Raw genomic sequence first — 12713 nt, 5'->3', positions numbered from 1 at the left:
TCAATCTTGTGTCTCTCTGCTTTCAAGGCTATCTGGTAGTCCAACAGTGAGATACATTCTTAAAAATGTTATGTGCAAGTCATCTCAAGCGTTCAAATATATTGAATTTAGAAACACAATTTAGTTGTGATAGAGGGTTACCAAAATTACTGAGCTATATAACATTAGTCAGCACTGAAATCCAATTAAATGTCATGATTTTGAACCATTTCAAATCAATTTACAGGTCAAGGAAAGCATGGATTTCTAAACATTGAGCACTCAAATGCAGTGGCATATTTATATGCCTGCTCAGGCTGTCCTCTGTTTGGGTGCCCGAGCAGTCTGGTAGGGCTCAACCAACTGGTGTGCCACCGCAAAGCTAAATCTGCATGTTATTATCACAGAGACACTATCTGCCGGCTTAACACAGCGCAGGAAATGACTTCTTGACCTGTTTGTGCCATATTGGAGCTGCGCGATTTTTGTCTGGCTTCTATCAGTCTGTGCCTATTTTTGTGGATTATCATTCCATGTTACCAGTCCCACCCGTCTAATCACTCGTCTCACTCAAACAGGCCGATATAATGTCTGTTTGTATGTAGTTCTCTGTCCATGTCTGAATATCTGACAAGTGTAGCAAGTGTAGTTGGGTTTATGTCGGTTTAGTCTGACTTGGCTTAAACTGCAACAGTTTTATCTAGCACGCTTCATTCTTATTCATTTCCACTACCTCTACTACCTACTGCTATTCGGACTTCTCCTGGCCGTTTTCTGTCCACACCCTCTTGCGTCCTCTCCCTTGATTTCCATCTCATTTCCTCCCTGACTGGTCTTAGCATTCGTACATAAAGACTTTTATTTTTTTTGCTCAATGCAGGAACAATTTATGCAATAACAGCTTCTCTCCCAAGGCCATAATTAAGAATCTTAATGTGGTAAAAGCATGAGCACTGGTAAATCAGTCTGCATTATCTCTGAATTAATAGTAATTCTCACAATATCTGTTGTCCACAGCTGCTTTTACACTGTATGAAATACTTCTGCACTTCATTAAATCCTCGCAGATATTCCGAAGGCAGCAGGACAGATATGGTGATAAATCTGCAGCCTCCTATTTGCTGGAGTGCAGTGCCATTATGCACGGCCTTTCACCGTGTTTACTTTCATTAAATCGCATTCAAATGACACAAGGTTGATACAGAATGAACGCACACAGCTCCATGCCCCTCTGACTGGTCGGCTGTAACTCTTTATTCTGCCTCTTTATGCGAGAGACATGGGATTACTGGAGCTCATCGATTGTATGCATCACAGCTTCGTTTTCAACACATTTCAGTGGTTCGTGTTTTATTCTTGAAATGCATTGTAGTGCAAATGCTGCTGTATCACATCTGAAGATATGGTGTGACAGTTAATGAGAAATACAGTAGAAAACTTGTGCTGCTCTGCACTGTTACGACAACAAAATGATTTCCTGCAGAAGCTTTTTTTTAATTTGTTGAGTTGTTGTTGTTGTTGTTGTCGTGTGTCCCTGTGATTTCAGAGCTATGAGACCAGAGCATTTTTTATTCAGCACACCCTCTGATCTATATTACTCCTTATCCTACCCTTCTGCACGCTGCAGCACATACATGAACCAAAATAGAAGGTGCGCTTGGAGACGCTCCGTACAGAACACGCTGCAACATTAGAGGATCAGCACTCTGGCTCTCCACAGCAAATGGATTTACAGAAAACATTCCTTTGATATACAATGTGTTTAGGTCTGGTCCAGATAACTCATGCATATTAATGCAGTTTGTCCCACTGTCCTGTGTGTGTGAGAGGCCACAGTCCCCGTGCATGCCCTCTGGGTAAAACTGTAAGGTTAGGACTTGTAAGAAGACACTGCTATGTCAGCGAGTTGCCATGACAATGCTGTCATTCCCCCTATTTCATTGTCTTTTTCCTCCTCTTGTCTTTCGGGGGGGAAAGTCACATGACTGAACTGATCCCTGCAACACAGGGATACATAGAGTGGCGTCCCTCTCTTTTCGTTCTCTTTCAAATAGCAGCAGCCGCATAGATCATCTATCATACAGCTGTCACCTGCAGCCACACTTTCCAAAGAGCTTTGGGCATTGAGCTGGACTGTACAGTGCAGTACATCAGAAATCTGAAGTGTGTGCTGACGTATGACACAAAGTGGATGTTATTAAATTAAGAGGAACGGCTCATTTAGATTTTTTCTCTGTCACACAGCAGGTGTGGAAATTGATCATTATCCTACGTCAGAGTGAATAGCATAATGTTACACAAATCAACATGACACGGCTTTTGAGTAATGCTGGGAAAACAACGTGATTGCATCTTTTTGAGATTAGACAGCTCCGTTGTAATGCATTGAATACAAATCCAAGGTCGTTGTGTTGCTGCCTGCCATCCATTCCCAGGCTTGTTTGGAGGCTGACTGAGCTTTGTAGGCTAATAGCCAGGTGGAGTGCTACATAATTCATTGAAACTAAGTTTCCAGCCAGAGAGTGGAGAGGGATGACAGGGCCTTGCTCATACCTCTGCAGCCTTATTGCAGGAAAGTGACAAGAAGGAAGCAAATCTGGAAACAAATGAGACATACTGCAAATGGCCAGCACGTAAACATCAACACATACATAGACACGTCGTGTTCAGGTTCATTTCAGCTTGTGGATATGATAAAAGGGCAGTCTGTCTAACACTGATGATTCCTCCATCTTCTGAGTTGTAGCCTCAACCTTTTAACCCTGCAGTGTTCTGACAAGGCAGTGTGTCCTTTATTTTGCCCACGTAATTAAATCAAATCATTAATCTGTGGTAATGAGTTTGGCCACTGGAGAGCTGCTTCATTAGGTGCAATGTGCTTTCTCGTCAGGTCCGATTGCTCTGCGTTCTCCTCCATCCGCTGCCGCTCTGGCTGCGTCTCAAGGGTGAGGGGTGAAGAGAACAGAAGGTCAGGAAAGGTTAGGAGGGTGGATGGGGGGGAGCATTGCAGACGCCATTTTATTGTTAGGGCTGAAATTCCACTCGCAGCCAGGGACACTATGGAAGCAGCTGGGTGCTTTGTATCCCAGAATTCCTTGCATTTATTGCAGAAGTTATTATCAGTTAAGGAGGGGAAGTCCAGTTGTGTGGCATTTGAAAAAAACAAACTGGTGTCAAAATGTAAAATGGTATCATCTGTAATAAATATCAGTTAAGGCTGAAATGAATTGTCAATTGAAGAGTAAGTGAAAACCTATTAGCAATTTTTTATCATTAATCATTTGTTTAAGTCTTTAATTGAATAAAATGCTTCTTAAGTGCTGCTTTTCTGATTTATTTAATTATAAATTTAAATCTTTGAGTTTTGGACTTCACTCCTACTACTTTACCAAAGCTCCTACAGCTTACCAGTGAGCCGAAATGGCTGCTTCAGTGTTGATCTGCAGTGATAGTTTAAGCATAACTTTTTTAAGTATAGCATAGAATCACTGCAAGATGAGCACAGAATGACGATTAGATCTGTGTGGGGTTAAAAAAAAGCAGAGGAGCAGAATTGCGTTTTAGTTTACGACGTCATCACTGCAGCTTGTTGAAGTCTTTTTTGAAGGTTAAGTACCAAAGAAAGGTATCACTGGGTAATGGTACTAAATTCCTGGTATCAAAAACGGTACTGCTATCAGTACAAATGTGAATGGTATCCGGTGGCTTAGTGGTAGAGCAGGCGCCCCATGTACAAGGCTGTTGCCGCAGCGGCCCAGGTTTGATCCAGCCTGTGGCCCTTTGCTGCATGTCATCCCCTCTCTCTCTCCCCCCTTCACGCTTACCTGTCCTGTCCATTAAAGGCAAAATGGCCCAAAAAATATCTTTAAAAAAAAAATGATGTGAATGGTATCCAAGCCTAGCCGCAATGCTGGATAGCTATGAAGGACGGCCAAATTAACAAACACATTAATATACAATACTTTGGATCTGCCGTGAAGATAATTTCACCAATCCAAAAGCAGCACCTGGGCATTTACCTTCCTGTAATCATGCTTCCAATTAACGCCGCTCTGCTGCCATTCTCCTCTTTCTGTCTCACCCTCATTCATTCCTACAAGCTCTGAATGAGTCAGTGCAGCTCATGAATACAGAGTCAGGAGGAGCAGAGCTCTTACGGAGTGTGGAGGAGGCAGAGTGGAGACAACAGAGCAGCGCTGGTCCCTGAAGGTTAGATTTGAGAGGGATGTTGCTGAGCAAGCTTTATCACTCTGTTACACAGCAGGATCAGTCGCCACAGACTGCAGCCCAGCTCCTCTCCTTTCCTCTCCCTCTGTTTCCTCATCACTCTCTCGCTCCCCGCTCTCAGATGTTTCTTCCTGCCTCATCTGTTTTCTTTGTCTCTGCTTTCTCTCCCCGCCACTTGTCTCTATTTATCAGTTTTTATTTCTTTCTGCATCCCACTATATTGCCTTTCTCTTCTCCAGATTATTGGCGAGTAAATCTCTTCTTCGTCTTCCTGACACCACTGAGTCCATCCATCACAAACAGTGGAGCTGAAACACTAAATTGGGGTCAACGATGCACTATAAAACTCTCTAACCTCATCCCGCCTCCACTCTTACCTTTAATGCCCTTGCACCTCCCATCTCACGTGTCCATGTGCATGCAAGTTTCAGTGTTCATGTGTGTGTTTAATATGCAGTGAGGGAGTGACCTTGGCTGACGTTAAAGGGACTGAGTTGCAATTTATGCTATAGTGCTTCTTGATGGGTTCTTTTCAATGCTTGTGTGTGTGTGTGTGTGTGTGTGTGTGTGTGTGTGTGTGTGTGTGTGTGTGTGTTTGTTTTTTTCCCAGGCTGGTACAATAAACATCAGTATCTTGTTGCTGATATCATATTCTGCTTATAACATGTTAACTTGCACGCTCTGTGACTTTATCCTCAATATGTATCTTCTCATGCGAGTCTAATGCATATAACAAAGTCAGCACAAAATAACACAACATATTGAAAGTCAAGTCGAATGGTCACAGTAGGAGGTTTAAATGCTGACTTTGTAAAACATAAGAGTGAGAAGCCAATAACTGCAATGGCGAGCTCCTAATCCATTACCTGCAGCACGTGTAGAAAGCCATATTAAGTCTATAATGTATCGTCCTTCACGTGCTGCTGGTAAAGGTCTATTGCGTAATTGAGTAAAGTGAGCCTGTGGCGTGCCATGCGTTCTGCATTGGCATTCAGCCCCTGTGCTCCACTGACGTCTGCCACCGCAGCATGTGTGTTTGTGTGTGATGGAGCGCTGCTGCTGTGCCAGCATATTCCTCAATCCGATGGGTCTGCCCTGGCCGCCCTTCAGCCCGGCTGCAACCCTTCAATCCCCTCATCCCTAAATATCTGAATGGAGCCTGTGCCAGGCAAGCAGGGTAGGGCGACGAGTCAAGCACGGTTTATGACCCCCTGCGTCTTCCAATCGGGCAGAACACTGTTAACGTGATAGATGGAGTGGCAAGATAGGTGCTTACACAATCACCCAAGGGGGATAAAGTATGGCCGTTCCCGCCTGGGTGCCCAAGAAAGGGGATGATGGAGATTGGAGTGCAACCAAAGGACCATAGTTGGTGCTCAACCTTGGCCTGACGAGTGAATGGCTGACTGCGCCAGGTGTATCTGGTTCAAGCCAAAGTGTGTTTAAATGATGGCCTGTTATATTTGGGGCACAGGAAGGGTCAGCAGTTGGAAAAGTGATGTGATGATTCATTGATAGGCTTTTCTTCATGTGGCACTGTACTGCAAAAATGTCCATCTTGACTGTTAGTTTAGTATTACTGAGGCTTCTAATCCTGTAAGGTTTAAAGGAATATTTCACCCTCTCAAATGACTGTATGTCAATTACTTGCTCTGTGTTATGTTTACTTCATGGAAAAAAAAAAGTTTTTTGCATGCCTCCGCTGAACAAAGAATCCAAAAACTGTGACATTTCTTTATAAATTGAAGTCATAGGCGACCCACCGTGTCTAACAACAGCTAAACTATATCAAAACATCTGTTTACAGACTCTCACACAACTTGTAGTATAATCCAAGTCTCAGTTATCCAGTCAGATGCTCAGTGCTCTCCAAACAGACAGACTTTTTCGATGGGAAACTGAACAGGAAGTAAAACTTAGGTACAGTCTCTTCAAAACCAGACTTCATTGACAAAAACAGTAATTTTGCTTTGCTGAACACAGGAGCTGCTGGTCTACCACTTCCTTGTTTGTTATTGTGTGACTTTGGTGTTTTAAATGGTTAGTTCAGATTCACCACGGTCACACAATAACACACAAACAAACTTCTGATCGACGCAGTGGTCGACCAGCAGCTTCTGTGTTCAGTGAGGTAAAATTACTGTTTTTGTCAATGGAGTCTGGCTGCGAAGAGAGCATAGATAAATTTCACTTTTCGCTCAGTTCCTGTCGAAAAAGTCTGTGCATTTGGGAAGTCCTGAGCATATGAGTGTATAAATGAGACTTGGATTATACTGCACGAGTTGTGCGAGAGTTTGTAGATAGATGTTTGATATAGTTTTGCTGTTGTTAAACACGGACGCCTATGACTCTAATTCATCAAGAATTTTCTTTGTATTTCGATTCTCTGTTCACTGTGGAGTTTTCAACACAAATCCATCATTAGAAGGGGTCAGTAATTGATACACAAATTATCATTTGAGAGGCAAAGTATTCCTTTAAACTTAAGCAATAGCTAAGTCACATAAGTAATGGTTGTGTCCATTAATATTTCTATTATTAACCTGCTCAAAACTGTATAACATATTTTTGAAGAGTCACCCTGTTCTGAAGCTCGATCAAGAGTCAGGAGAACTGGGGTGTCGGTGGCTTAGTGGTAGAGAAGGCGCCCCATGTACAAGGCTGTTGCCGCAGTTGCCGCAGCGGCCCTGGTTCGAGTCCAGCCTGTGGCCCTTTGCTGCATGTCATTCCCCTTCTCTCTCTCCCCCTTTCACACTTAACTGTCCTGTCCATTAAAGGTAAAAAAAATGCCCAAAAATATATCTTAAAAAAAAGAGTCAGGAGAACTGAATCTGAAAACCTCTGCAATCTCTAAAATCATGTGTACCAAGCGTTCAGAGTCATTCTCATCTTTAAACTGTCGGCTTTATAGCCATCCTTTCTATCACGGACTATATTCAGTGCTTTATTGATGGAAATGATTTTGCTGTGTACCACAAAAGCATGATTCACTGGCTCAGGTTTTGTGAGATGGTTTTTAATTTCAAGATGGAGATATTAAGATAAGACCTCACGCTGTCCTTGCCAACAATAGTTAATTGTTTATTGTCTCTGGGTGGGTAATTTCTCCAGTTACACTGTGTAACAGATCGACTGCTGCCGTGAAGTGACTCTCCAGTCAGCAGGATATGAGAAATGGCACAGTGAAAGGAGTTAAAAAGATGAAATACGATATGTGAGAGAGAGCGGCAGGAGAAGTGAAAGAAGGACACCTGGACACCTGCTTCAGGTGCTTAGAGAAGTGATTCATGTCTGCAAGATTTATAGGACTGAAACTGCCACAGACTGTCAGGCTCTCACTTTCATATGTTCATACATGTTTCATTTATATTTTGAAACATATACGCTCACATAGACGAGCTTAATGTGCGCCGAAAGTCGTAAAAATGAGTGATCACCAGAGTCTTTGGAGCCACGGGAATTGACCATTGTTGTCTTGCATTTTGTGTTCATGCATGCAAGCATGTGTGTGTGTCTGCTCTAGGCTGATAAGAGGATTTGTTGAAGGGCCTTTTGTTCTTAAAGCAATATTTTCCTCTCATTCTCTTTTTCCCAATAGTTTTGTTTAAAGAAGCCATGATTTAATTAAGTGTAGATAAGGATTTGGGCTTTGGGACATTGTTGGAACCGCACTATAGAAGCGAACACGTGCTCGATTGGCCATATCCGGGGATTAAAGGAGGTCCAAAAGCACTCAAAACATTGGAATGAAAATATGAGGGCGGCAGAAGATGCAAGCCTCTTGGGATGTAGGGATGCTATATGCAAATGTTGGCGGGCAGCTGAAACATTTGGTGAAACAGACTGAGATGAAATGGCTTTTGAGCTTCCATTCTGACGAAAACAAACTTTGCTGAAGTGTGTGTGTGCATGCATGCATTTGTTACGTAATCTGGCAGAGATGAGGTGTTCCACTGGTCTCAGGGGAAGAGATTAGACATTTGAGGATTGGTCTAGATACACAGCATACCTGCTGCTAAACACAGACACCAGCACACTCTTACACATGTGCGCACACACACTTATGACGGAGTTTAGTGCCAGCATTCAAGAAAAGTGACATTTGAGAGACACAAACGGAGGAACAGGAACATTTTGCTGGTGTGTGAATGTGTGAGAGCGATGGAGGCATGTGATTTGTAGCCGTCTTGCCGATTAAAATGAAAATATAACCGCTAAGTCTACTTGAGGGTGAGAATTATGTCATTCACACAAACATTTTAATGCATATTCACACACAACCATCACGAAGAGCTAATCCCTCCCCCCAGTCTTGCAAACACACACACACTCACACCCTGACGGCTAGCAGCAATGTTCCAGGTGTAAGTATAGAAAGTTTGCCCCATGATTACAGCTAGTAAATGGCTTTGACTCGTGTCTCCGCTGGATGTCCGCAGGAGGTTTTTCCACTTGTCCAGCTAAGGTTATCTAACTTTAATGAGTTTTTCCCTTCCTGCGGGCAAAGCGACGGAGTGCGATAGGCTTACCTCTGTGAGGGTCTGAGAGCCCTCCAAGGGTTAATGTTTCGCCCCCGCTCGCTCTGAGGTTTGCTGATGTGGGAGAGCCGCTGTCGTGCCCTCAGGTCAACCCGAGACCTCTGGAGCTTTAAGGTCGGTTGTTACAGACGCTTCAAAAGCTGTGATAAATGACCTCAGGGCTGGTGGCAAGTTCCCACTGATATCAGTGCAGGTGTTCTGAGTATGCTACGCAATGCATCAGGGGTAATGAACTGCTCCCACAGGTCTGAGTTAAACAGTTAACAGTGGGTCATTAAGAGCATTAATGGAGAATGAGGAAAAACTTGAAGGCTCTCAAAGTGTTGACTTCCTGTGTTGTTAATGAGAGCTCATTTAGCCTCATCTAGGAAAGCAGTTTAAAGAGAATTTGAATTTGTGATTGGCTCTGCCTGTTTCTTTTCTAGCCATCATGTATGTGATGGGAGCCCTGGGACCTGCAGCTGGCTACCTGCTAGGAGGCGTCCTCATCGGCTTCTACGTCGACCCCAAAACTGTAGTAAACATCGACCAGAGTGACCCCCGCTTTGTCGGCAACTGGTAAATATGCATGTGCATCTGCATGACTGTCCGAGTCCTTATGTACCTTTGTCTTTGCGGTGATCAGTCTGTTCTCTGTAGCCTTTACAACCCATCTGTTGTTTCTTCCTCTCAGGTGGAGCGGCTTTCTCTTGTGTGCCATAGCCATGCTTCTGGTCATCTTTCCAATGTTTGCCTTCCCCAAAAAGCTGCCCCCACGCCACAAAAAGAGGAAGAAGAAAAAGATCAGCTCGCCCGGCGACGTGTCCAGCGATGATGATGTGATGAAGGAGAAATCCAGCAGCAAGGGCCAGAATGTCTCCTCCTCCATGGGCTTTGGAAAGGACATCAAAGGTGAGGAACAGATAATATCAGTCTTGGTTTTGCACCTCTGGAGGTGTTACAAGTTCCTTACATAGAGGAACTGTGAGCTATTGATGTGCAAATGGCCCATAATTCAATCAATGCCCAGGATTAGTCATTTTATCTAACAGTCGGTGCTCCATTTAGATTTCCTTTTAAAGATGTTATTGATTAGTGACGGAGGAGGCTGTCCGCACAGTTGAAACAAAAGAACTGGTGTGCTCAGCTCAAATGTTTTGCAAGTATAATGGGTGCAGAGTCAAAAATCAGAAAATAAAGAAGGAAGTCATCAGCACTCACAAATAAGTATATGGTGCTTCCAGTGATGCATGGCAGAAGACAACGGACACATTGCAGCAATCATGCATTCTTAAACTAGAATTAAAACATCAAATTAGGAAAATTGGAGATGCTGTGAGAGTATTTTTTATGTTTTCTCTGAGCCAGATATAACAGGAATCTCCTGGTTTTCCCTCAGAGAGCTCCCTAGTTAAGCAGAATCCTGTTTCAGTGTTTCCCAGTTTCCTCTTTGACTGATTTTTCTCTCAGTCAGACAGCTCTCTCTCTTTTAAATGAGCTCTCGGGGGAACTCAGTCACGTTTCCACACACAAGAGCAGACAGTCCTGGCAGCAGAGCAAAACTGTAGAATGCATGTTTGCTCTCACACTCTTTATTATATGCAAAATAACTAAAGTGAATCCTAATATTTATTTAAATGGATGCATACTCATATATTCATGCTGTTGTGCATTCTCCACAGCAGTCCGGACAGGATTGTGTCTCTGAAAGCAGATAACACATAATGTAACCATGAATGCATTATAGCTTCTACAGGCCAGTGGCAGCTCTCCTGCTGTTTTACTCGTCCCAGCAGGATGTTTTGAGCTGTTGTGCAAACTACATCCAATTTTGCAGACTCAGGCCCTTCAATGTTTGGGTCTGTAATATATTATAGTGCTGTGCGTGTCCTTCTATAGTGGTGTGTGTGTGTGTGTGTTTGTCCATAGAACAAATTCAGCACTTTCTATGAAAGATATGCTGAACCAAAGTGGCTGTTTTCACCAAGCATTTTTTTGCCCTTCATATCATCAGCAAACAGTGAAAAATGCTAACACTCAGTATTTTCAGTAATACACGTCAGGGACGCTCTTTTGATTACGGAATGTTCCAGACCTTGGTCAACTGCTGTGTTGGAGCAGTTCTTTACATTTCATTGACTTTGCATCTCATAGACTTTTAGCTAGTATAGAATCTATACTAGCTCATATATTTGGCTTCAGTTTCTCTGCTGTTAGATGAATAACTGCAGCTACATAATGCATATTACAATCATATGTCAATGGCCGATAACTGACCTGATGGCTAATAAAATACAGATACAGTAATACAAAGTGATATTTAAAAAAAAAAATAAAAAAAAATAGTTTCAACAATTACTTTCAAATTAGGTTTGACTCAAGACTCACTATTTGATTCCATCCAAATTCAATATTTCAAGTTAAGATGAAGGAAAGTGACTTCAGGAATTAATCAGTTGACTTATTGCTTGTCAAGTACATCTAGGTGATTTCTTAAATATCTTGTTTAACAGCTTGATAAACAGTCCAAAGCCCAAATATTCTCAGACTACAAAGATCTTAAACAGAAAAACAGATAAATGATTTAAACATTCATTCATTCATTCATTCATTCATCATGGAGACAGACAACCATTCACACCTATGGATAGTTTAAAGTCACCAATAAACCTGCATGTCTTTGGACTGTGGGAGGAAGCTGGAGTACCCAGAGAGAACCCACGCTGACACGGGGAGAACATGCAAACTCTGCACAGAAGGGCTCCCCCACCCCAAGGGTTAAAAAAAAAACAAAACCTCTTGCTGTGTGGCGACAATGCTAACCGCAGCACCACCTTGCCGCCAAACATTTAACAATTATTTAGATAGCTGGTGATAAATTTTCTGTCGATAGACTAATCGTTTGTTATTATCAGGATTATATGTAAATGTAAAGTTTGTCTAATTCATGAATTATTTTCCACCCAAATCTGGATGAAAGTGGCCTGCTGATTTCGGGGGATTTTGTGATGTCTGGCAATGAGGATTGCAGAGTTCAACCAGCTGAAACTTCTGGTTAGAATTCCTTCGATGTTAGTTGCTCAGGAGGATTTCACTGGGAGCCATATTCTACACAGAGGTCCCTTCCTCTCCAAAACAAATGGACTAGGTAATTTAAACCGGTAACACACTGAGTAAAGCAGTTTCATGTTAAAAAAAATAGGTGTTTCTCTGATGCTGTTCATCGCAGAGGGGCTGCTAACTATAGTGGCCGACATGACAATGTGAATGGCCCGGTCTAAAGCCAGTGTTTGGTTTGTCTGCTCTGGTCTACTGTAGAAACATAGTGGTGCAACATGGCAGACTCTGTGAAAGAAGACCTGCTCCCTATGTAGATATAAACATCTTATTCTCAGGTAACTAATACACAGCGATTCTTATTTTAAGGTGATTATACACTAAAGAAAACATATTTATAATATTACATTCCATTTCTGCCAATATATCCTCCTTAATCCTACACACTGAACCTTTAAATATTCAGATTACAGAATTGTAAAGAATCGAAAACCAATTCTGTATCTTTTGAGAGGAGGTACAGGGATCATGTACACCATTGTTGTTGAACATTTGTTCTTAAATTAGATCTACCGCTTTGACTTTACCAGCTTCATGGCGTGACTTGTATGAGCTATATTAGTGTATTTACAGATAGTACAAATAATATGCTATTAACACCCGCTAAGCAAAAGCAGATGGATGAAATAGTTTGACAGAGTCATCAAATAAATTCTCACAACAAAATAGCGCGTGTGGCAAGTATTGCGAGCCAGTGGTCTGTCTGATTGAGGGAGCAGCTGCTGCAGACGTCAACAGGACCTCGCCATCTGTCCCCCTCCAGACAACTTTACAGCACAGCTCCATGGGAATGAAATAATTAGCGTCACTATTCTATTCATACCTTTTGATCTGAGATAACACTGACAGATGCTAAAATTTTCCCACCTACAA

General features: G+C 42.4%; 1 protein-coding gene across 1 annotated transcript in view; it reads left to right on the top strand.

Annotated features, from left to right (window-relative positions):
• LOC125881855 (solute carrier organic anion transporter family member 5A1) overlaps positions 1–12713 on the top strand; it is a 74772-nt gene that overhangs the window by 42905 nt on the left and 19154 nt on the right. Inside the window, exons 4-5 of the mRNA XM_049565253.1 lie at positions 9170–9302; positions 9418–9635. Coding sequence (XP_049421210.1) covers positions 9170–9302; positions 9418–9635 — 351 coding nt within the window. The remainder of the gene's footprint in view (positions 1–9169; positions 9303–9417; positions 9636–12713) is intronic.

The sequence above is a fragment of the Epinephelus fuscoguttatus genome, linkage group LG21 (assembly GCF_011397635.1).
Source record: "Epinephelus fuscoguttatus linkage group LG21, E.fuscoguttatus.final_Chr_v1".
Classification (NCBI taxonomy): Eukaryota; Metazoa; Chordata; class Actinopteri; order Perciformes; family Serranidae; genus Epinephelus; species Epinephelus fuscoguttatus.
Note: the sequence above shows the minus strand (reverse complement) of the source record. Positions and strands in the feature narration are given on the sequence as shown.